The sequence below is a fragment of the Pristis pectinata genome, chromosome 11 (genome assembly GCF_009764475.1).
Source record: "Pristis pectinata isolate sPriPec2 chromosome 11, sPriPec2.1.pri, whole genome shotgun sequence".
Lineage (NCBI taxonomy): Eukaryota > Metazoa > Chordata > Chondrichthyes > Rhinopristiformes > Pristidae > Pristis > Pristis pectinata.
The window spans coordinates 48035313-48061565 of NC_067415.1; the positions used below are offsets into that span (position 1 = coordinate 48035313).

Here is a 26253-nt window from a genome sequence, read left to right on the forward strand (position 1 = left end):
TTACACATTGTTCTTGTCAGACTCAGGTTTATGATTTCTGCAATCTTTTAAAGTAATTTGTTCATCCCGTGCTGTGGGCACCTCTCTTACTTTTTCAGTAATTTTGAAAACATCAAATCTTACAGGCAGAATCTTTCTCTTAAATACAAATGAAGCCAATATGAGAACATGACAGTGGAAAGTAAGGACAGCAGCATTGTGAAAGTTTTAAATGGAAAAAGTTGTTCAAAGGTGCCATTCTTAAAGGAAATGCCTGGATATTGAATTATTGGTGGGATTTGAAGGAAAGGTTCACCAGCTAATAGTCTCAAGGTTAATCCAATCACATATCCTGCAGCTGATCCATAGATGTTGGTAGCTGGGATAAAGAGGACACAGACAAGCTGTGGGAACAGTATGGCATACACGAATTCTGAACTCAGGAACCACAGGCCATAAATTGAATTTGTTACAATTGCCAGTGTGGTAGCTAAAGCTCCAAACAAAACCACTGTAGTCCGCATAACCCATATCACTTCCTTCTCGGCAGCCTGCAGATAAAATAAATACAACTGATTAATAGCGTAACAAAATTTGCTATTATTAAATTAAAAATAATGGGCTATGTAGCACATTGGTACTCCATTTTACTAAAGCATAAGTTATGGTTTGAATCCCCACTTGTCTGATTCTCACCTATTGTAAAAAGGAAGAAGCACTGGAAATTATGTCAGAGAGGCGGGCATTGTCACACTTAGCCAGTCAGAGCATTGCAATGGTAGCAATCTGCTTGGGAAATGGAGATTAGGGAAGAAATTATTGTTTGGTCACTGATGCAACACACATTCAAGCATCGAATTCTGGGTATAAGCAATCCCATGGACATCAATGGAACTGAATGTGCAGGAGGTGAGTATGAGAGTAGGAGCCACTACTCTCACATGTATTTAATGCTAGTGAACAAAGCAAACTTCTCCCAACGTTTATGCATTGCAGTTATCAGAACCATAGGTAGGAATAAGTTCAAAAAGTGGGAGGAGGGAGCAGAGATGATGCATTTCAACCTGTCATGATTTTTATTCTTCTATGTGGGATATGGGCTTTGCCATTAAACCAGCACATTTTCCACATTGTTTATTGCCCTTGAGAAGATGTGTGAATCTTATCGAATCGCTGGAATCTGTATGTAAAATGTTAGATGCCAATGAATGGAATTCTTTGTAAAATATGTAACGTATTTTTATAATTGCCCTCAGGGCATGTGCAACATGAGAAAGGTTTATTTATTAGCAGTACTAAACACCTTTGGGAAAATGGTGAGCTATCTCTTCAGCCACTTCAGTTTTTGTGGTGATTCCACACCCACACTATTATCTGAGGGAAGGGAATTTGCTTAATACCAACTACCAAAGAGTTTAATTACTATGTCCTGTTCCTCCATTAGACGGATTTCCTGTGTCTTATTTCGTGCAATGGTCTTGTGTTTCCACTTGTCAGTGTAGTACAGCAGAAGTTGGTGTAACTGGCATAAAAATTGTCGAATTTGTATTACAGTTAGTGCAACACATCTTACAGAAACATTGCCTGGGCTGCTGGCTTCATCCACACAAATGATTTCCAGAATTAATTAATTACCATTGAAAGTTTCCTCTCATGGTAGTTATTTACAGACCTTCAAATAGCTCTAAAAATTACTTTGTTTCTTCCGAGTGCAAGGACACTAATTAAATGCATTTTAAAACTTTTGAATGTCTTCATTGTAATTTACCGAAAAATTGATTACCGTATCCCCATGTAATCAATAACTTTGCGTATTTTTGATAACATATTTTGTGACCGTCCCAGGCACTAGATGAGCAATCTGATTAAAAAGTTTATATTTTTAATAGGCCCATGGTTGGACTGATAAGTTGGGGATGGGGGGGTGCTGGGTCTAGTGTTGCCGGGCAGGGTTCAGAAGAGGGAGCAGGGTTGACAACTGTTGGCTCCATTGGGAGGTCGAGGAGTTGGTGGCTGTGATCGTGTGTGATCATTGGTAAGGCCAAGGGGTCAGTGAGTCAGGGCCTACAAAGATCAGTTGGGAGTGGGTACTCAGGGAAGGTTGGAGTGGGTGGGGTTTGGTGGTTAAGGACTGTGTCAATTGTCGAAGGTGGTGTCATTTTGGGAGAGGTTTGCTGAATCAGGGGCAACCCATTTCAGTCACGGATGGGGACAAGTGGTCAGGCATGGCTAAGTTGTTGGGTGTGCGGGTGGTGTCCAGACAAAGGATCTTTGGTTGAGAGGTGGAGGTGTGATCAATGATATGCGGAAGTGCAATTGTCGATCAGGTGTGGATCAGTGAATTGCGGGGTGGGGAACTGTCAGGGATAGGCCTCTGGGTGGGGGGTTAATAGTTGAGGAAAGGGGAGGGGTTTAATTGGCAGGGGAGAGAGGTGGTACAGTGGTTAGTGCCCAGGACAGGGAGGCTGGGGTATCAGGTGTTGATTTAGATTACAAGATTGAATGATGGTGGTATGGAGGCTGGGTGGAGATCATGAGCTTGGTGAAGGGGATGGGGGTCACTCCAGTAAAACTCTGTTAATCCAGCACACTCAGGATTTAAATGGTGCCAGACTAGCAGGTTTTCTGGATGTTATTTGTATGAATGTTCCAACACAATTCACTTCTTTTTAGATGCTATGCAGTAGAATAATCATTTTTCCAGTGAACCTGTTAAGTTTATAGGGAGTGCAGTGAAATAGGGCCCCAGTAAGTTTCAAGGAAGTGTGGAAACAAAACTAGTTGAGATTAAAGGGAGCATCGGAACTGGGGCACTGGTGAGTTGAAAGAGAGTGCAGGAACCTGGGCCCTGGTGAGTTTGAAGAGGGTGTGGGAACTGTGACCCTGGTGTATGAAAGGGAGCATGGAAATCATCATCCGGTGAGCCAGATGCTGAACCATTGGGATTTCTGAATAATCAGACAATGGATTATTAGAGATTCACTTCACAATGGGACAGTCAGTTTATTTACATTAAATTGTCTGGTGACCCAGGATGTGAGGTTGTGCACAGACACACTACTCATGTGTTCATTGCTAACACTGGGCACCTTGAGTGGGTTATTAGGTGTAGGCTTAAGTATATCAGGCAACCAATATCATGTTCTCAGCCACTGCTTTTCCCAAGATTAGTGATTTAAAATAAACAGATGATTTGATTTAATACCAGATCCTATAATAATCTGCATGTCACACAAACATATGTTGCTAGGCTTGACTTCATTTCTATGGCCCACAAGATTACAGATTAATTTATAAGGGTGATAGAAGATTGCAGCTAATAGGTGTCACAGTTCATCTTTACCACTGCGTATACACATTATATTAAGGCATGATTTTATAATCATAAAAATGATATAACACTTCATAAATAGATTTTCTAGATAGTCTTTCATAAAGGTACAACCATACTGAAACAAAATCCTTTACATAATCTGCTCTGGTTTAAATAGTTATCTAAAGTTATAGACATAAGGCACTATTACAGACTTCCAACAGCAGTAAATCTGAAGCTATAAAGGTAGCAAACAAAATGGCAGTAAACCGTTGAAGAGGACAAGCTAACCTGTTTTGGTTTGCACTTTTCAGTAAAAAACTGTGCTGCATCATATAAGAGTATTCATAGTGGAGTTGCCTCTCCAGTGACATGCTTAATATGGAGGTGTACTCACAGGGAAATTGTGGATCTGTTGTGACTGATTTTTTTTGTTCGTTATGTTGCTGAACCGTAATGTAGTGATTGACACGCTCTGTTGAGGTGATTCCACAAAGGGAGATGCAACTGCCTGTTCATTTTCTAAACAATTTCAACAGATGCTCACCTTTTTCCTGATAATAGTCTTGTAGATATTGCGTGCAAACATTGAGCTTGCTGATAAAAGTGATGAATCTGCAGATGACATTACTGCTGCTGAAATAGCACCAATTCCCAACATAGCAATATAAACAGGGCACAGGTACTGAAGGACAATGGGCAATATCATGCTCGATTCTTGTCTCTCATCTGGAGTTGGTAAACCGTAGCTTGTCTGATTCCAGTCTGGAAGAAGTACAATATTTTAAATTTTAGAATTGCTTTAATCAATATTCTTTTAATAGGAAATTATAATTCCTAAAATTATGAAAATACCTTAAGTTATAGGGGTTAGAAAATAGATCCTTATCCAGGTTCTCCCACCAGGTAAATTCCTCCAATTCTGCCATTCATTATGAGCAAGCTTTGAGCACTTCCCATTGGAACAGGGTATGTCTTAAGCCTCTGTAACATACTTACAGTATTACAAATGATCTAAATTCCTCATATTTATGACTAAATAATAAATTATTGATCATATGGCTCGTCCTGTGAATCAGGTTATGAGACTGATGCTCAAAATACGTTCACATTTTAAGAGCTCAAGGGCAGTGATAGACACTGGATGTGCCAGATGTTGGCACCTATATAACTGAAGACCAGAGATTTCCACAGTGCTGAGGTTTGTTAGCAAAATTAGATTGGTTGTCGTTCCTATAATATAGATGGTATGAATGAAAGGGAAAGCTTTAAAATATTTTCTTTTTTTTGTTGTTTGACCCATTCCTCAATTTTTACTTCTGTTTATTCCTTATTCCCCTCTTTATTTTCTCACTCTTTTTCAATGACATCATCTCTTCTCCTAAGAAACCCATTCACAGGCCACAGTTAACTGAAACTCAACCTCCTCTCCTGCCTCAGGCATCATAAGAAACGTGCTGGAAGCCTGCTTCATGAAATCAGACAAGGTTAGCTTGTTATCAATGCTTCGTTCTATGCTTAGGGGCAGAGCTACTGCATTATAACTGCAACATTAGCATAATATATTTTTGATACTGATATAGCAAATTAGAAATGTCTTTTCAGTCCTGGGAGCCAGGTTCGATTCCAGCCCAAAATGATTAGAAGCAACAAGCAAACTGCTGGAGGAACTCAGTGGGTTGAGCAGCATCCGTGGGAGGAAAGAAGTTGTTGACATCAGGATGGGATTACAAGTTAGGCAGGTAGGAATTCCTCAGCAAATTCCAGAAAAACGTAAACCCTGGGCTTCGAGTTAGACACGAACATAGACTTGGAGCAACATTAGTTAATGGCCACTTAAGAAGACCCAGATGGTGGTATTCTGCCACAATGAGCTAATGATTCCAACAAAATAGCAGAGAGATAACCAAATGAACAAGTTAGCCATATGATCAAGTTATCAACAGTGCTTTCTAGCTTCAAATTCTAGTTCTCAGAATGAGATTACGGAACAAGGGTAGATGCTGGTGAGAGAAGTAGGGAAGAGCAAGTTAATAACTATAAGGTAGTAGTTAAAATAATCATCTGTTGCAACACAATCTGGGGCTCAGATTTATTCTATTAAAATTTTGAATGGCTTACCAATATTCCTAAGAACTGAACTTTCATTAAGTTAAAAAGCTAGATGTGCACTGGAGTTTTCATGATTACATTTAGAGAAACTGACTAGAAATTTCTGGAATTTTTCAATAAACTAGAAATGCAATGGCAGCCTTTCTGCTTTTGGACCACTCAATTTCAGCGGGTGCCTATAATCACCTACAGCACTTTTGGCAGCATTGGTAATATGAGGTATCGTATCAGCATAGACAATTGGTTAAAAGATCAGAAGAGAATAGCAATAACAAAATTATTTCCAGCTTGGCAGAAGTTCCACAGGGATTAGTCCTGGGCCTTCAACTGTTCTCAATTTATATTAATGACTTGAATGAAAAGACTGTGTACTGTATCCAATTAGCCGATGGTAAGAAGCTAGAGGGAAAGTGATTGTTGATTTAAAGGTTCACCAGTGCTGTTTTCCATTGTAAAAATCATGTAACTGTTGTTGACAGCAGACACAATACCGAACCTTCATTATCACCATTGGTTTGGTGCTCACTCAGTGAACAACTTTTGCTCATGCCAATTGTTCAGAAACAATGCTATTTTTGTCCCAATCACAAGCAAACAGCATTCACAGTTAACTCCTGCACAGCATTCTGAGGCTGGTAACTTACTCTACACACTGCTCACACTAAAGATGGGAGCCTGCCTTGTCTCTTGAACCACACAGCTGCAGCCAAAACTGAGTTCCTGTAATAGCGCCCTTCAACATGGATGATGCGGATCTACAACAGACATCTTCCAGGCATTTGTGGGGACCATGATGCAGGTAGTTTAGAGGGCTCATCAAGAAGCACAGTTATTACCTGCTGAGATGGAACAAGGGGAGAACCATTGGTTTAGACACCATTGAGGAAACCCCGACCAGGATGGTCTGCAGGAGAGGAAGAGGATGAGGAGGGTGACGAGCCCTCCATAGTCCAAACCCTCAACAAGAGCCCCATGGCAGGCTTCCACTAAAAGAGCATCCTCCTCAACATACAGTGTCTGCATTTGATCTTGGAAAGGTTCATATAAACCCTGTAATATCACTCCTTCTTCCTCAAATCACTACACACTTGCAGCATTATCTATGCCCTACAGTATTTTTGAACCGTCAGTGTGTAGTGGTTAGTGTAACACTATTACAGCGCCAGCAACCCGGGCTCAATTCCGGCCGCTGTCTGTGAGGAGTTTGTATGTTCTCCCCGTGTCTGTGTGGGTTTCTTCAGGGTGCTCTGGTTTCCTCCCACATTCCAAAGATGTAAGGGTTAGGAGCTGTGGGCATGCTATGTTGGTGCTGGAAGTGTGGCGACACTTGCAGGCTGCCCCCAGAACACTGTATGCAAAAGATGCATTTCACCGTGTGTTTCAATGTACATGTGACTAATAAAGAAATCTTATCTAATTATGACCATCTTACACTTCAGCCACACTGCAACTATAAATAAGTTCCAGAAAATGACTTAGCTTCAATTGGATGCAGATAAACCACAAGCTGCCCCTTCAGTTCTCAGTTTCAACGATGAGGGTTTCCCCAGAACAACAGACCCAATTGAAGACTCATTTATCATCATCATCCAGCCTTGCAAAACTATATTATTCTTCATTTTCCATTTACTGCCTCACTCTTCAAGCCTACCACCTGCTACATCCTGAATTAATCTCAGAGGCAGAATACTTTCATGGCAAGTACTTTTTCCCACATGTAATCTTTATAGGTGTTCATGCACTGGCTCACTTCAAGAACACTAACGGATGTTTAGGATCAGAACAGTACAGAGTACTGGAGCTGCTCAATGAAGGCTTAAAGGCACTATATTCCCTCTTCATTCAATTAAACACTTAGGCAGCAGTTGCAAGTGGTCATCATTTCACTTGATGAAGACAAGCAGTTAGTAGTCTCATGGTCTCAATGCAGTCCTTTTGGCACGTCAGTCTATTCAATTATAAACCTATCTTCATAGTTTTAAAACCACATTTAGGTCCTAGTGACACTGGAGCAGTTCAACAATGTGTTTCAAACTAATATATCTACTGGTACTCTTCTGCATTCTTCAAACAAGTATGATTTTTCAATTACAGCTAGTTTTCTAACAGAAGGACATGAGAACAGCATGGTCTTTTGTGCTTGACATCTATCAGTGTAATTGTTAGCTTGAAAGCATCTTCAGCTATTCAAAGGCCTTTCAACTCACTGGCTTTTGGCTTTGCGGATGAGATTACACTCATCATGGCATCACTTTGTACTATTGTACAATTCTTGACAAAACCCTTCCTCTATAGCATGTCTCTATTATAAGTCTTTGAACCATCTGGATGAGTCTATTATCATTGCTAACATAACAACATCATGCCGTAAGAGAAGCTGACAATAATAGCATCATGTGGTCTCATAATGTTACATTTTAGATTGGCCTCACACAGCTAGACTCACTGTCCTCCTCTTTGAATGATCTTCTGATAGCTATCCAAGGAAGTGACAGCATCAAATGAGAGTAGGAGCACATGACGATGAGGTCTGAGTTTCATCCATTTACCTGGTTGTTCATCTTATGCTTTGAAGTGAGTTTTACACAAACATTCCAGTGCCACCGACTGTTCCCTTTGATGGGGAAGGTTACAGAAATGGGCAATGAAAAGGATGAGCAGAATCTGCAGACAGTTACATTAAATGGGCTTTACTCAGCTTAAGCTGCACAAATGGAACAACTGTACTGAAACAAACAATTTGATTGAAAGGGAAACTTACTGAAACAAAATCTATTCATCACTCAAGCCCTTTAATGTTTATGCTTTACCACATGTTTGAAAGCTACACCACAGTGCTACACCATAAGACCATAAAACCCTAAGATATAGGAGCCGAATTAGGCTACTCAGCCCATCGAGTCTGCTCCGCCATTCGATCATGGCTGATTTTTAATTTCAACCCCATTCTCCTGCCTTCTCCCTGTAACCCTTAACCCTCTTACCAATCAAGAACCCATTAACCTCCACCTTAAATACACCCAATGACTTGGCCTCCACAGCCCTCCATGGCAACGAATTCCACAGATTCATCTCCCTCTGGCTGAAAAAAATTCCTCATCTCAGTTCTAAAAGAATATCCCTTTATTCTGAGGCTGTGCTCTCGGATCTATGTGCACTCTATCCAGGCCTTTCAGTATCCGGTAGGTTTCAATGAGGTCCCCTCTCATCCTTCTGAACTCCATCGAGGACAGGTCCAGAGACAGACTGGCAACCTGCCTTTCCACAGATGCCCACGGTAAACTGGTCCCCGTAAGTGGCCATCTCCAGACTGCATGGTCCTAATTAGTGTGCCAGTAGCCTGGCAAAGGGTTGGCGAGGACAGTCTTGGAGAACCAGCAACTGCATTGAGCAGAAGATGGTGCGCCCATCTGGTGTCACCCAGACTGTACAACTGTATTGCTCAGTGAATCGACCTTGCCACATAACTGCTCCTTAATGGTATAGCAGCAACCTGCTGCTCCAGGGAATCACAGCTGTCTCAGGATCAGCTCTGGAAGACTAGGACTGGGTCTCAATAGAGGCAGAAACCTGCTCCCTCGGTCCCCACATTTCATCCGTATCACCATTTCTGGGCACGGAGGAGCCAATCACTTCTGAAATGGAAGTGGGGTTGTCCTAACTCTGGACTGTCACCTGAGAGAATGTGGACACAGACTCCTCCACACATCCACTCCTCTCATAGAAACGATCTGACAGGCTAAGCATTGCTCTAAGCATTTCAGTGTGCTTACCACAGCCTGCTCTTAAATGCTTCAAAGGAAAATCTGGATGATTTGTGCCATCTTCTGCACTTAGATCAATTGACTAAATTGAGTATTATGCTGTTTGATCATTCAGGACTTCAGGTGGGGATCTCAGAAACATCCTGTCTTGCATTTTCCATGTGCTCCTTGTCATCTTTGCTAAAGTTGGAAAACCCATCTATTCTGGGGTGACTCCTAAGAAGAAATATGAAGGGACTACACTGCTGGTTTTCCCAGAATTCAAGGTAGTAAGTAAGACCCAGATTGCTCTGAGTCCATTGAATAGAAAGATTCTCTTTTCTGGATGCTCAAGTGGTTTGGGGGCAGAAACAATAAAGCCTCTATTTCAGAGCTAGATTTGTAGAAAGTTGTCACAATTTTGACTTAAGGCAGTTCTCAAGTATGTTCAGGTCAAACAGGCAAAGATAGAGTTTGGACATTAAGGCAAATTCTTTCTTTTCACTTTGAATTTCATATTAACCATAGAACCATAGAACAATACAGCACAAAACAGGCCCTTCGGCCCACCATGTTGTGCCGTCCATCAAACCACCCTCACACTACCTAACCCCTTCCTCCTGCATATCCCTCCATTTCACATTCCTCCATATGCCTATCCAACAAGCTCTTGAACCTGTCCAATGTATCTGCCTCCACCACCACCCCAGGCAGTGCATTCCATGCACCAGCCACTCTCTGGGTGAAAAACCTCCCCCTGACATCTCCCCTGAACTTCCCACCCATAAGCCTAAAGCCATGCCTTGAGCATTGGTGCCCTGGTAAGGAGACGCTGACTGTCTACTCTATCTATTCCTCTCAATATTTATATACCTCTATCATGTCTCCTCTCATCCTCCTCATTTCCAGTGAATAAAGCCCGAGCACCTTAAGCCTCTTCTCATATTCAATATGCTGTAATCCAGGCAGCATCTTGGTAAATCTCCTCTGCACCCTCTCCAACGCCTCCACATCCTTCCTATAATGAGGCGACCAGAACTGAACACAGTACCCTAAGTGTGGCCTAACTAGAGTTTTGTAAAGCTGCATCCTCACCTCGCGGCTCTTAAACTCAATCCCGCGACTTATGAAAGCCAACATCCCATTGGCCTTCTTAACTGCTCTTTCCACCTGTGAGGCAACTTTCAATGAACTGTGAATATGAACCCCCAGATCCCTCTGCTCCTCCACACTGCCAAGTACCTTGCCATTTACCCTGTTCTCTGCCCTGGAGTTTGTCCTTCCAAAGTGTACCACCTCACACTTCTCTGGATTGAACTCCATCTGCCACTTGTCAGCCCAGCTCTGCATCCTATCAATATCCCTCTGTAAGCTCCGACAGCCCTCCACACTATCCACAACACCGCCGATCTTAGTGTCGTCCACAAACTTACTAACCCAGCCCTCCACCCCCTCATCTAAGTCATCTATAAATATTACAAAAAGTAGAGGTCCCAGAACCGATCCCTGCGGGACACCACTAGTCACTGCCCTCCAATCCGAGGGCACTCCTTCCACCACAACCCTCTGCTTTCTACATGCAAGCCAATTCCTAATCCACACAGCCAACCTTCCCTGGATCCCTTGGCCTCTGACCTTCTGAAGAAGCCTACCATGAGGAACCTTATCAAACGCCTTACTAAAATCCATGTAAACCACATCCACCGCACTGCCCTCATTAATCTTCCTAGTCACCTCCTCAAAGAACTCTATCAGGCTTGTGAGGCAAGATCTTCCCTTCACAAAGCCATGCTGGCTGTCCCTACTCAGTCCATGATTCTCTAGGTGTTCATAAATCCTATCCCTTAGAATCCTTTCTAACAGCTTATCCACCACAGACGTGAGACTCACGGGTCTATAATTCCCTGGCCTATCCCTATTACCTTTCTTGAACAAGGGGACAACATTTGCAACCCTCCAATCCTCTGGCACCATCCCCGTGGACAACGAGGACTCAAAGATCCTTATCAGCGGTTCAACAATCTCCTCCCTAGCCTCTCGAAACAGCCTGGGGAAAATCCCGTCAGGCCCTGGAGATTTATCTGTCTTAATATTATTTAACAACTTCAACACATCCTCTCTCTTGATATCTACAACCTCGAGAACATTACCCCTACCAGCACTCCCTTCCACGTCATCAAGACCCCTCTCCCTGGTGAATACCGAAGAGAAGTACTCATTGAGAACTTCTCCCACTTCTGCCGCCTCCACTAAGACTTGGAATGAAACTCATTCATTAACTAATGTGTTTTTTTCAAACATTATGAGGTTTTAAAAGAGAAAGTTTCAATGTGCATTCCACAAAGATCCCATCATCCTGGCTGCTAGCTAACTTCTTACATATTTGATGAAGATTCCATTCTCCTTGGCCAAATCAAACTTCCAATGCAATATTACCTAGTCACCATGCCTATACCAATCTAATGAAACCCTTCTAGGAATCAAACAGGAATGGTCATCCAGTATCCAGAAGGGAGTGAGGTGGGGACAACTCTGGAATTCTTTTGGGAGTACTACAACAGTTAAAAGCACAGCCTTGGATTCAACTGCTTACAACTTATACACTAACCTTTCTATTGCTAACAGCCAAGATCAAAAGTCTTTCCAACAATTCATTTCCTGGACCAGGTTCTTATCTCATTGATCAATTTGGCTGGGAGAATACAAGTGAGAAGGCCCTTAGAGCAGAAGAGGATACACAGAATAGGGAGCCTGTGAGGGGATTTCTGAGCCAGCTCCAGAGAGTCATTTAACCATGCCCACTTAACCTGTGCAGGATATTTTGTGCGTTTATTGAATCCATTGTGTCAAAATGAAATGCCAGAGGTGGTAGTTTTTTTACCTGCTCTTTTCGGGTTAGTAAATGTCTTGTGTAATCTGAGGATAATTCAGGAAACGTTCAAAATCACTGCCAACTTGAACAATCTGGCTGGGAGAATACAAGAACTTTGAAAGTTCACTTTCAAACAATCCCAGAGTCACTTACACTATCATTTACTCTATCCAGATTTCAAATTCAGAATAAGTTTGCCTTTAGTGCCTAGTTCTTGTGGTGATGGACCACAGAATTCAAAATGCAATTTTGCAGTTTTAAATAAATGGGCCTTGACTGCTTTCCATTACCTGCTCAGCTTCTGAAAATTGTTCTGCTGGTTATGAAAAGGTTCTTGTAGGAATACAAAATTATTTCAGTAATTCATTACAATTCAGTTTATTGATTAAACTTGTAGGAATAACATTTGCTGAGCCTACAGGAAACTAAGTGCTATGTGTGTTTAAGTCCTGCAACAACAACTTTCCTACGCTGATCGAATCCAACTGAGGAGGAAGAAGAGGATGATGAGAATGAACGTTATGTGGTCACTGTGTGTGGGTGGAGGTTGTGCCTCCTGCTCACTAACAATATGCTGATCCCATGCATTCTGGTGGATTCAGCTCAGAGGTGGCAAGAAGGCTTGTTGCAATAAAAAAGGCCATGAGTAGCTTGTAGTCTTGTATTTAGACTTTGCATTAATTCAAATTGCTACAGTTACCACTCAGAATCTACAAGGCAATACATAGAATAGATACAATATCCTGTGAGTGATTGCTAGCTTGTGTAAAGGACCATGTGTGAAGGACAGTCAAAAGTGCATCTTGTACAAAATAATCTTCACTGCATATTGTATCACTGAGTGTATCATTACTTTACCTGTAGATACAGCAACTGCTCCGATAATGATGGAAGGGAAAGACTATGTGAAGCAGAGAATGCCGGCTACATAAGATGTCTTTCTTGCTCGAGAAATTGATGATGCAAGGACTCGCTGAAAATACACTTGCCAAGGAATACCTCCCAAACTCTGCAAGGAATTAATGAGAAGCCAGCACTTTAGAGCAAAACAAATTTATCTAGTCAATAACTTAGCAATGATACTTTCAAAAGAAGAAACAATGTTGATTGGATGGTTTCATCACAATATTGCAAATACAATTACAGATGAGCATTTTTTTTACATCCTAGGTGTCCCTGACATAGCTGACTACTTCTTCTCCTGTTCATGCTAGGGACTGGATTATCCAGCCTGTTAGCCAGCAACTATGTCAGGTCAGGTCAGATGACAGACATGTCAGTGGAGATTTTCACCGATCATCAAACCTCCAACATTCCAAGCATTCTGTGTGCTGTTCACATCCCAAGCTCCTGTGGAGCTTGGGATCTCCCAGCCTTTGTACTGGTAGATGGCAGAGGGCAGCAAGTTCTTTAGCACACTTGAACTACTGAATGGAGAGATCCCTCTGGTTGGGTCAGAGCCCAGGAAGGAATATAGTCTCTGGCTGAATTTGGGACTCTAGGGCAGTCATATGAGTGGGCAAAGCTTGAGATCATTTAATAGGAAATTTCAACAGAACTGTTATTTGTGGTAGGGGCCAATACGATAGAGTCATTTAAGAGACTCTTAGATAACGCACATAGATGAAAGAAAAATAGAGGGGGATAGATTGAATGTGGATAAGGTTTATATAGGTCGGCACAACATCGTGGGCCAAAGGGCCTGTACTATGCTGTACTGTTCTATGTCTCTGTTTTCTATTATCTGAAACCCATTTAGACAATTCCTAGGAAGAGAAGATGAGTTAATAATGAGCTAACCAAGTGGAGGTATTTAGAGCAGGAAACTTACATGGAGACAATAGTTTTCATACAGCATCAGTGCAGACAGTGACCAGTCTTGTGGGCAGTTTGGTGAGGAGAGAGAGGGGTAAAGGAATGGGACACATTATGGCCATGTGTGCAGAAAATCTGATCCAAGCTTTCAGCTCCCTGGGCTGCTCTGGAGAAGCCCTCTCTATATAACAGATTGACTGATGAATGCAGCACAATTTCACCGTCATGAGGGTCTGGCTTTTTCCTTCAGCTGTACAGCAAACAGATGAGGAGTAGGAGTGGGAGGAGGTAGAAGGGGAGGAAGTAGCTGATTTTGCTGTGGTACTAGAAAATGCAACCCCATTTCTCTACCTGCTAACTTACTTTCTGTCTGATACCATCACAGCTTGGCCACAATGCAAAAACAAAAGCCAACACAAATTAAACATTGCAAACAAAACCTGTAAAGGACACCATACCACATGCAGAGCAACAATCAACAAATCATTTTTGACAATTCTCCTGTGTTCCATCTGCCTTTGCCCACCGTAGTTCTCTTACACAGTGCACCCCTAGTGTTGCAGCACAGCTGATGGAAAGCTGTTGGTTTTCCATGGAGGAGACTGTCCATTGCCTTTCCAGACTAGGTAAAACAAATCAGGGGGCAAAAGACTTGGCTTCAGCTGGCCCTACTTTTGCATAAGTGGCAGTGGACTAGGCTGGTTGGCTGATGGTGGTGTTTGGCTTTCAGAACTGCAGAAATCTGGACAACAGCAAGGACACTGATGACACCTTAGGAGAAGGTCATTGGTTTGCACCCCATGGACCACTGTCACTGCCCCAGGGTGGTACCTCAGCAATGCCAGTCAGATTGGTGGATTGCTGTGCCTTCCTGCAGGTGTCTTCCAATTACCATACCAGACCAAAGGCTGGTTGCCTGGGCTACTCCCCAACCCTGACTTCACTCCAAAGCTTACACACAAACAATGAGAGCCATGCAGCTGTCCCACCAACAACCTTGCCCTGTAGCCCACTGATGTCCAGAAGCAACATCTTTGCTGACTGGACTACTCAGCAGCTGATGAACAGATCTCCACATTCACAGAGGCTATTCGGAGAGAGTTGCCGGAGAGATATTGCTGGAGAAAGTGGTGGAAGCAGAGTCACTGACGGCATTTAAGAGGTGTCTAGAAGAGCACTTGAATCACCGAGGCATTGAAGGCTATGGGCCAACCGCTGGCAGATGGGATTAATATGGATGGGTGCCCACTGATCGGTGTGAAATGTGTTGGGCTGAATGGCCTGTTTCCATGTGTGTGACTCTATGACTGTATGAGGAGCAAATCAAAAAGTAAAAACAGAAAAAGTCAGGAGTATTGTTGAGAACCATTTTTCTGGTTGTTCAGTCAGACTGTACAGTTCTATGAGAACATAAGAAACAGATGCAGAAGAAGGTCATTCGATCTCTTGGGCCTGTTCCAGTATTCAATAAAATCATGCTTCATTTTTTACCTCATTGCCACCTTCCTGCACTAACCCCATATTTCTTCATTCCCTTAATATCTAAAAATCTATTAGTGTCAGTATTAAATATACTCAGCAACTGATCCTTCAGAGCCCTCTTCAAAATTCCAAATATTCATTCGCCTCTGGGTGAATAAATGGTAGCCCAATTCTGCACCTTACTATTGCTACCAAGCAGAGTACTGTCCAGTGGCTGCTACATGGCTGGTTGGAGGCTGCTGACTTCCACTGGAGGAGACTGCAGACTGCAGTCTTACAGGATGATCTTGAACAGCTCTGGGTCTGGAAGGGCTGGCTTCGGACTGTACCATCTTGCCATGGAGAAATACTTTTTCCCTGTCAGTTCACTGCTGCTGGTTTTTGACTATGCTAACTTCTCCTTCAAGAGTGAGGGCTGTGTGCTAAAATACGTTTGGGTAAAATGCATGCCATGGTTCAGTAGCTGACAATATGTGCAAGCTGTGAAATAAGGAGCAAGGCGGAGCAAGGCATGGAAAGTTAGTGTGTTGGGAAGTTGACAGCTTGGTTAGATCCCGATTGATTGAGATGGTTGGCAAATGAGAGGTAGAGAAGTACTGGGTGAGAGGCTAATAGTGTATTTGGTTGCTCAGGGGATTTGATGATGTATTCACTGAGCTTCTGTATGTAGTCATTAAACTTCTTGTGACATTGTATCTATGCATTTGCAGCTTGATTTCTCCCAGTACCTCTTGACTATGTGCCTGAAGAGTTTTCTGCCCCCTTCTGGGTACAGAACTTCTCTTTTCCTCTCCACTCTTAGCAGTATGGAGGAACAGAGGGATCTTGGGGTCCACATCCATAGATCCCTCAAGGTTGCCACACAGGTTGATAGGGTTGTTAAGAAGGTGTATAGAGTGTTGGTCTTCATTAGTCAAGGTATTGAGTTCAAGAGCCGCGAGGTGATGTTGCAGTTCTATAGAACTCTGGTCAGATCACACTTGGAGTATTGTGTTCAGTTCTGGTCACCTCATTATAGGAAGGATGTGGAAGCTTTAGAGAGAGTGCAGAGGATATTTACCAGGATGTTTCCTGGATTGGAGAGCATGTCTTATGAGGATAGGTTGAGTGAGCTAGGGCTTTTCTCTTTGGAGAGAAGGAGGATGAGAAGTGACTTGACAGAGGTGTACAAGATGATAAGAGGTATAGATCGAGTGGACAGTCAGACTCTTTCTCCAAGTGCGACAATGGCTAACACGAGGGGACATAATTTTAAGGCGATTGGAGGAAAGTATAAGGGGATGTCAGGGGTAAGTTTTTACACAGAGAGTGGTGGGTGCGTGGAATGCACTGCCTGCAGAGGTTGTGGGGGCAGATACATTAGGGACATTTAAGAGGCACATGAATGACAGAAAAATAGGGGGCTATGTGGGAGGGAAGGGTTAGATAGAGCAGGCTAAAATGTCAGCACAACCTTGTGGGCCGAACGGCCTGTACTGTGCTGTAATGTTCTATGTTCAATGTCATCTACCAAAGCCCCAGGGCTGCTTTGGAGAATAACTATGCCAGTTCCCATCTATGATCAGTCATCCCTTCCAATAAACTTCCAATAGCTGAAGAATAGCTCCCACCCCCAGTTGCAATTAAAAGCACCTGCCCCTTTAGAGGTGCGGGAAGGCTTAATCAGCACAAGTGTGCTGGACCCTGCCATTACTTATTTTCCAGAAATGTTACATTTATAATTTTGGATGGTTGCTGTTGCCCATCTGCTTAGGTAATCTCTTAGGGAGCTCTTCAGGATTATCTCCCACTTTTTGCCCTTTTTGTTAACCTTCATGCAACTGCTGTGCCACTTTCTTGGCTTCCTCCAGCCCTTGTCCTCCTGTTGTGATAACGATAATACCAATTGTCCTGCTCTTTCTTTCATCACTCATGGTTCATTTCCATGTTCTGAACCCAGCTCAACCTTGCATTTAACTAAACTGACTTTATTACTGCATTTAATATATGTTATGTCAATAATCTGTCCCTTTAACTTCCTGTACATTCTCTAGGGTTATAATTCTTCAAACATACTGATTAACAGATAGTTTTCACATCTTTTCTTTCTTCGTTTTTTTCTGGTCCACCACATTTTATTAATCAGCATTCTTCTGAATATTTGGTGGCTGATTTTAAGCATCACTTTTGCTGGGAGTTCCAATTTCATATTGCAGACACTTCAATATTTGCTAAAAGTGTTCTCTTTCAAACCAGTTCCTCTCCATTTCATCTTTTAACTGTAATTCACCATTTACTTACCCTTTAAACCTGTGGTTGGCAGTCAAACTCAGTGCCAAAGCATTTGGGGTTTATTAAATAATTTCTCTTTTCTGCTGCTCTATTATCTTACCTGATTGCTGAAAATTTGCTTGGGAAACTTTGGAGAAATGAGCTCCCAATTGCATTGATAACCTGTTATGTGGAAACCCTTAGGTAGAATCACTGGAATCACCCTAAGTGTAATTGTTCCATTACTTTCTACTTGTTTTCACAGCATAATATTCATAATTTTCAGTGGAACCTGCGACCCTAGAAGATGCGTGCCTCTGTTAAATTCTACGATACATGATAAATTTCCATATAACTTCCATCTTGTTGCTCCCACTTATTTCATATCTGTTCTCCACAAATGTCAGAATCAATGTTGACTCATATGAATAAAAATAATACAATTCTTAAGATATATTTGCAATGGTAGGTCCCAATTTGAAATTAGATTTATATTCAGGCAGAAACTTTACTCTGAAGCACTGATTCAAGAAGGATCACAGGGACATTAAAACCTGTGAGTACAATAACTGAAATCGGGTGAAAGTAATCAATTTGTATTTTAAACTGACTTTGAATGGGAAAGGGTAAATTATTTTCAAAATTATTGATTACTGGTATTTTTATATGTTTTTGAAGTTGTTAGTATTATGGATCTAGGGTGGAGATTGGACAACAGCAAACAATTAAATGGCAATTATTAAAGCACTGATAAACCCAAAAGCTATGGAGAAGAAAAAAGATCAGTAGCCAAAGCTGGATTGTTTATCAGAAATAAGTATTTGACCTTATCCCATATCTCCACCAATTATATTTTAATGCAGCCATTAAAAATTATGCAACAGGAGCTCAAGAATTGCTCCTTTCGGTTATTCACTTCTTCTTGAGAGTAATCATTTGGCATCTGTTCAAGGCTCATCGTGAGAAACATGCACAAAATTTATAGCTTTGGATGTACTTTGTGTCCACCATCTGTGGCAAAACACACTGATCCAGTACCATAGTCCATATCAACATGTCTCCCAGGAATGGACAATGGTATCTGAAATATAAGAACTGCAGATGCTCTGAAATAAAAAGAGAAAATGTTGGAAATATTCAGCAAATGAGTCAGCATCTGTGGGGAGAAAAACAGGGTTAACATTTTAGGTCGATGATATGCAGTGTATTTCCAGCATTTTCTGTTTTTATTTAAAGACAATCAGTTTTGCAATATATCTTGGTACAAAACATTTGGCAAGGTTAATTATGGAATTAAAAAAACATTTTAACCCCATATTTGATATATGAAGAGTTCTAACCAAATAAAGAAGATCATCAATCCATCGGAAGATCTGATTCTTCTCTATTTTACCGATCCATGGGCTCTGATAAAGTTCATTTACCATGGTGTATTTGATGTCTGCAACTGCTGGATTCATACTGGCAAAGGGCACACAGAACCACTAATAAGAGAAAAAAAAAGACAGTAAGGTCATTTAATTCTTCTCTGTTTGCATTTTTTACATTTTCAAAGAGAGTTTCTAAACCTCTTTTTGGTATTTGATTTCTTTGTCAAACATTCAGATATTTTATGGGTTTTCCAGTGCAATTACCGTAGTAATGGTTATCAGTTTTATGGATACTTTAGATAATGTAATTACATGGTTGGGAAAGAGTTGCAATTTTGCACCATGATAGCTTTTTTGTACTGCTATTTTTAAAACCTTATTTAATTAAAATTATGTCATATAGAAGATTCAAGCTGATAACAGGCTCCACTGTACCTGCACTGTGTAATGAATTGACCTGTACGATCGGTATGCAAGACAAGTTTTTCACTGTACCTCAGTACAAGTGACAATAGTAAACCAATACCAATACAGTTTGGTGCATTGGTCTAAATAAGAAAATGGATAAATATATTATCAACATGCCACGTACAGATGCTAAGCTTGGTTTAAGGCTGATCCTTAACTTTCACGTTTGTATTTTGTACTGGACTTCTTATGATATACCGACCTCAGAAATGTACAGGTTGCATTTGGAGTGCTTAGGGGTCAGCTGGAGAACACCTAACTCATAGATGGTTTGGGTAGAGTTCTGGAACCTACTTGCATAATGCATTTGAAAAATCTACGTATTGTCCTGATGGGAACGTTTAGATTCTCTTGTGTTGGCGAGGAAAATGAAGTGAACAGAGGTAACCTGAGCCTCATCACTGGCTTGAGATGTCTGTGAACAGAGGTAACCTGAGCCCAGCAACTGACCTGAGCTGGCTGAAACTGGTTTGAATCAACCTGACTTTGGGAAAAAACAATGAAATACACAGGAAGCACAAGTCCTTATTTGGGAGAAGAGCAATGAGGTAATGCTGCCTGTAATCATGGGCTAGCTCCAATGGAGAGGGGACACAGGCTAGCCAGATAAGACAGAACCAACAAAATTGAAACACAACGATGTAGAACCAATAAGAAAGAGAATAAGAATGGAGTATTTTGGGTGCAGAAGCAGCAAAAACTCCAAAGACCAACCAATGCAGAAGTTGATGACCATACGTCAGAAACGTGGGGATTATGTCGGGATCAAGAGAGGTGCCTGGCCAGTGTGAGCTTTCATTCCCAGGTACTGACCTTTCTATTCTGATTGACTGTTCAGGGAGTGTTAGGGAAAACCAATGGGTGTGTATATGGATAGTTAGTCTTGTGTGAGTTGCAAACTTACTTTTGACCAAACTGTGTGAATTGCATGTCTGTCTTTAACTGAACCAATAAAGATAACCAATAGTTAATACATATTCTCTCTGTGCCTAACCAATCATTGTTGTTGAGGGTGGGAATACCTGTAACATTTGAGATATGTCCCCTTTTATTTGGGTTCTTGTATCAGGGATTTGTTGAGATTTTAGTTAAAAAGATTGTTGTTCTCTGCAAAGTCCCTGACAGAACATGCAAATACTAATTAAATGCTTTGAAAATTTACATCTGATGACAAATTAATTGAAGGTTATAGAGGCAGAGCTAATGGTAAAACTGATTATAAACAGTTGAGGAAGTGATATCAGTGATGTGAGCTACTTAATGAGCAAGAAAAACACAGCCAATTTTTAGAAAACATATCTGCTGGATTCAGATTTTTTGCACACTTCAATTTTTAACAGGTTTGTGCATGATTAGTGAAGTCAAATTTTATATGTAACATAATGTTCAAAATTATCCAAATCAGCAACCAAGGTTTTGCCCTGGCAGTCCTTGGACCTGCAATCAGTAGTCCTCTGGGAGATATTCAAATGTTCAGCCTTCATTTTGTCACTATTACTTACGGTATCACACAATTAAGATAAGACAAACTGATAAAGACATTTCAGATTCAGTTGTATTTTATGCAACACCTAATTGACATGAAATAGATGAAGTGAACAAATAAGGTATGAGCCTGTAATTTCCTGCAAAGCTGCAATTGCAAAATTAAGCCCCAAATCTCCTTGACTACTTACTGTTCAGGTTGGGGTGAAATTGTTCCTGCACAAACTAATTTTGCGTATTTTCATATTTCTCATCTTTCCCACAGAAGGAGGCCATTAAGTCTATACACCTCTTTGAGCAATCTCATCAATCCCACTTATTTCCCTGTAACCTCTTCAAATAAAATGTCCCATGAGTCAGTGTGAATAGACAGCTTAATCAGTTCTTGTCTACAATGCAGTTATTGTCAAGATGTGGCGGTGGTGGGGGGGGGGGGGGGTAAAACAAAGGGACTAAAAATAACTCTTTATCAGGGGTAAGGCTAAACATTTTCTCATTAATTCCTGTAGACTAGAGCCATACAACAAAAATCTTTGGCCCACACCTCCATGCTGATCATTGAGTACCTATTAACCACCACTTGGCCCATAATTTTCTATGCTGTGGTGATTCAATTGCTTATCCAGATACTTCTTAAACGTTGTTAAAGTACCTGCCTTCACCAGCCCCTCACTGCAGTGCATTTAAGGCAGTTCTAACCTGCAATTGATTCAAAATGCTCCATACAGTTTTAATTTTTGTTCTATAAAGAGAATATTTCATCGGAAAATAAGCCATAATTTAAGCTATTTTTCAAAAGGGATTTTATTCACTGCAGGTCAGCCGATATGTACTGGAGTAAAATGTCCATGGCTGCCTCCATGCCTGAGAAACTTCACACAAGGTAATAAACCTCCCAAAAAAAAATTGCATTCGGGGGAAATGGATTTGCAATGCTGGAGGTGTGACTAATTTTGTGGGTTGGGTCTTTTTTGGATTCAAACAATGTACACGCAGTCCACAGGTTACAGCAGGGTTCTGCTCCTGTGAACTGTCCGTAACCTGGACAGTTCGCAAGTCAGAAGTGCGGCCGCAAGCCGAGGTCCCGCACGGCAGAAGGTGCCTGCAGCCCTGTGGGCAGCTGACAAATCTATCCTGCCGGTCTCCCAAACGCTATGGGCTGCACTTAAGTGGGGCATTTATAACCCGGGGAGAACCTGTAATTGAAAGATCACAGATTGAGCTAAATTACAAAAGGAGCTCATCTCTGCCAAAACTTCCACAATCTCATGCTTGTCTAAATCACAATGAGAATGAAAATAGCCAGTGTTTTAATTCTCCTTTAGTGACAGCTAATAGAATTTCTATATCAGATAAGAGATAGAAAACACTTACCAGACTGATGACAATAAAGACCATTTGCATCACATCTGTATATGCCACCGAATAGAGGCCACCCAGTAGTGTGTATATTGTAACCACACAAGCTGACAGGATGATGGACAAATAGGTTTCAATATTCAAAATTACAGTCATTGTAGCACCTGAAATAGATGCCAATTGTGCCAATTGTTGTTAGCACACGACAAAGTTATAGCAAATGGTCAAAATATATTACAATTTGTATATATACCCAACAACTTCTTGTAAACTTACCCAACGCTGCAAGAACAGCAGCTGACCAAAATATATCTCCCAATACAGCTGGGATGAAGAGGAGGCTCCCCATCACTTTCCCAAATTTCTCTTGGAATGGGTCCATCATTGTGACATACTGCTTGGATCGCATTGGCTTAACAAAGAAAAGGCCACCTGGATTAAAAATAAAAACAGACTCGTGGGCAGGAAGCCTATGATTGTAATCCTGATTACTGAGCTGGAGGTCTGTGCTGCTGGCTCCCTCCAATGTTAACTATGCCTGAGGAACTAATGACAATTCAGGTACATTATAGGTAACTGCTCTAATATCCTGTCATCTTACAGGAGGCCATGGACTCGGATGTAGTTTCCTATAAAACAGGCCAAGTTTTGTAAACATTTTAAAAAAGTAGAATCATTTTCTTCAAGTGTAAAGGACAGAGGGACCAGCTTTCAACATATGAATTCTGTAATATTTGAAGCACTCAGCACTAATTCACCCACTCCCAAAAGAGAGAGCAGAATGAAAGCTGGTTCCAACTCTTGGTTTTTCACCTTTGCTATCATTTGTCTGGTGACAACTTCAAAAAGAAGATGATCCTGGAAACATCAGAGACACGGCTGTGAAAAATTACATCTCAAATATGTGACATTCTCATCCAAGTAGTCTAAGGAACTGTAAAACTATTTGGTCTTCAAATCAGTTTCTTATAATGAACCATGCATCATGTGAATTGACAACAATTCCCTTATATTTTTAAACTCCAGTGGTGGACCCTTGCAATTCCTTTGGACTACTTTTTTCAGGAGAATAAACAGAATTCTTTCCCTGAGAAAATATTTATAATATCCTCTTAGTTGTCTGATGTACATTTAGCTGTCGAATGTTGCTCAGCTGTTATTACTTATTTCATTTATTAATTTTATAAAGATTTGACTGCCACTGGTAAGGCCAGCATTTATTGCCCAGCCCTTGCTGCCTTTGAACTAAGTAGATTTCAGAGGGCGTTTGAGAGTCACTCACATTGCAAGCAGGGATGGAGTTGCAAAACACCTTTTAATACTTGATCATTTATGGCTGGCCATGGTTCAGTAACATGCAACATTTTTGTAACTATATCCTTTTCATAAAATTAATTTGCTTTTCACTCCTTATTGATCTTCTCAAATGACTCACCTGTTCTTAGGTGCTTGATGGGAAACTGCCGGGTATTCTGCTCCCAGAGTTCTGCTAACAGTGTTTTTCTATTGACTCAAGTGTGGCTCACTCAGCAATTTTCCTGCCTTGTCTGTAAAAACTACCTGATCTTCACCTACTTGCTCATAACTATATAGTTACAGTCAAGAGTTCACCAAAGCGTACTGAGTGAAAGCCTAAGATCTATCGATCTGTGATGAAGCACTTTGGAGTTCGTGTGTTGCACCACTGTGCCAACTTTTAGAAATACTTTAAAACTTAATTCCTGGACTATAATTTCATTCACTGCATTTTTGTTATTCAGCAGAGAAACAGCGGTGTTCACGGTCACACACATATGCTCATTGTTTGCTAACAATCAATCAGTACTAATCTTGTATTGCTTTGGAGTTTTGTTTATTGGCTCTTACCAAAAATAAGACTGAAAGAATAACTAAGGGGTCCCTGCGCCCAGCTTACTCCACGATGCGGCAGATAGGTTACCTCGGCAATCCCATTGATGAAGCCTCCTCCAACCCATGTTGCTGTAAAAATATAACACTCAAAAGTAAGATGAATCATATTAGTTCACAATTATTACATTGTAACCACACTCATATTTACCTGCTTTCAAAATTACTGTATAAAACAGATGGATTAAAATTGTATTCCACTCTTCTTTGGGTGTGGTGGTGAATATATTTGTGTACATAATTCCCATGTTCAATGAAGTTGTTAACTCATTTCAATTCACTGTAAAATTATTGGCCTGAATCTCACCGAATGAGAGACAAAGGGTCTAAAGGGAAACATTGGTTTACGGCAGTCTGCATCCCAACACGTCTCAAGCTTCTACGCATGCCTGGTGAAAGATGGAAGTCCGACACACCCTTGCAGTCAGACGTTGGCGCATCTCACTGTCTGCTCTGTCCCAGGCTTGTGGCAGAGTGTAACTGCTTTACTGATTTTACTTTACTTCATTTTAATATTTAAAATTATTTCTTATTACTTTGTGTGCTTTTTATTACTTTGTTCTCTTTTTAACTTACTATTTTTAAAAAAAATATTTATATCTATTTGAACAGTTTTTAAATGTCCCTTATTATTAAATACTGTTAAAATGCCCCTCAGAACCAGCTACCTGCCAAAGGCCATCAGGGCAGCCTGTGGGGTTCAGGATCTGATGCCTGAGGTGTACTGGGAGCTTGGAGCCTGCTCTGCCCCATAGGACTGTTAGGTGCAGAAGATCGGCCTGGCTGGTTTACTGCATCCATATAAAGAGCATGGGGCAGGACTGTGGGTGAAAAGTACAGGCAGCAGGGTGAGACTCTTTTGGCCTATTGTTTCCTACAACAGAACAATGACTATACTTAAAAAGTATCTCATTAGTTCCAAAGAACTTATGAATTTCCTGTGGTCATAAAAGGATCTATAAAAATACATTCATTCCTTTTTTCCTTGTTTCCTCTTTCCTTCATATCTTTCTTTCCACTATGGTTCTGTGGAAAAGGTTGGCAGGAGAATTTCATCGATTTCTCTGTTGTTTATGGGTGGGGCATAACACATTTGCACTGCTCTGATTCTGCTGAACCTGAGTAGTGCTTGTTTTTCTCAGTGATTTTCAGATCTTCCAAAACTCTGCTGCCACTTCCTATCACACATCACCCCAATTTATTCCTCATCCCTGTATTTGCTGTCCTGTTTTGAAGTTTGTTCAATCCATGTCTTAAACATAAAATTTAAGATCCCCACATCAACTTAAATGGAGATAGCAAGGCAGAACATATAGCAGCTGAAATTCCTTTCACTTACTGATTTAACCTGAAAAATTAGTATATTTAAGGACTGATGCATTAAGGAGGATCTTCTAGTAATGATTAAGTCAATATATTTGAGCTAATCCCATCATGGAGTAAACACTTCGATTAATTGCTCTACATATGCTCAGAGTTTGAAGTTGTCCATCTTTGGCATTTTGGGGATAGAAGTTAATTTGGTAATTGAAGTTACATTTAGCAGCTTTACTTTTACAGACATCTCAATCTACCTGTTGTTGTAAAAATCCCAACCAAGGTTCCAATGTTCCTGCCTCCAACCATGGCCACCTCACTTTTGGTTCCAGAGCATGCTTTGTCTTCTTGCTTTGATTTTCGAGAAGCCCAAATTCCGGTTGCAAGAATCAGCATGTCAAAAACAATGACAGCCACTAGTCCAGGGAGATTAACAGCCATTTTCCACAGTAACTACCTATAATGGAGGGAAATGTAGTAGTTATCAGCCTTGTACACATGCTCAGATCTTCTCATCAAATTTACATTTGTGTTTGTGTGAGAAACTTACCCTACTCTTTTTGAGATTAATTCACCAAAGACTGTTCAAATTAGTTTACATTCTAGATTGCTACTATTTAAAATTCTCATATAATTATAGCCAACTTGTTTGTTATCAAGATATTTCTCTGAAATATATACTCCAAAAAATTATCCTCTTGTTAATTTACTAATTGCTTAATTTAATGTTAATCTGGTTGATTTCAAAATGCATCTCCTTCAGCTAAAAATAATAGTCAC

General features: G+C 40.9%; 1 protein-coding gene across 1 annotated transcript; it reads right to left on the reverse strand.

Annotated features, from left to right (window-relative positions):
• LOC127576168 (high affinity choline transporter 1-like) lies at positions 1–25914 on the reverse strand. Its single transcript, XM_052026559.1, is given in 9 exon segments — positions 1–161; positions 164–530; positions 3840–4057; positions 12878–13028; positions 18907–19050; positions 22264–22412; positions 22525–22680; positions 24115–24228; positions 25731–25914. Coding segments are annotated over 9 exon segments (1644 nt in total).
• Between the last annotated feature and the right edge of the window lie 339 nt (positions 25915–26253).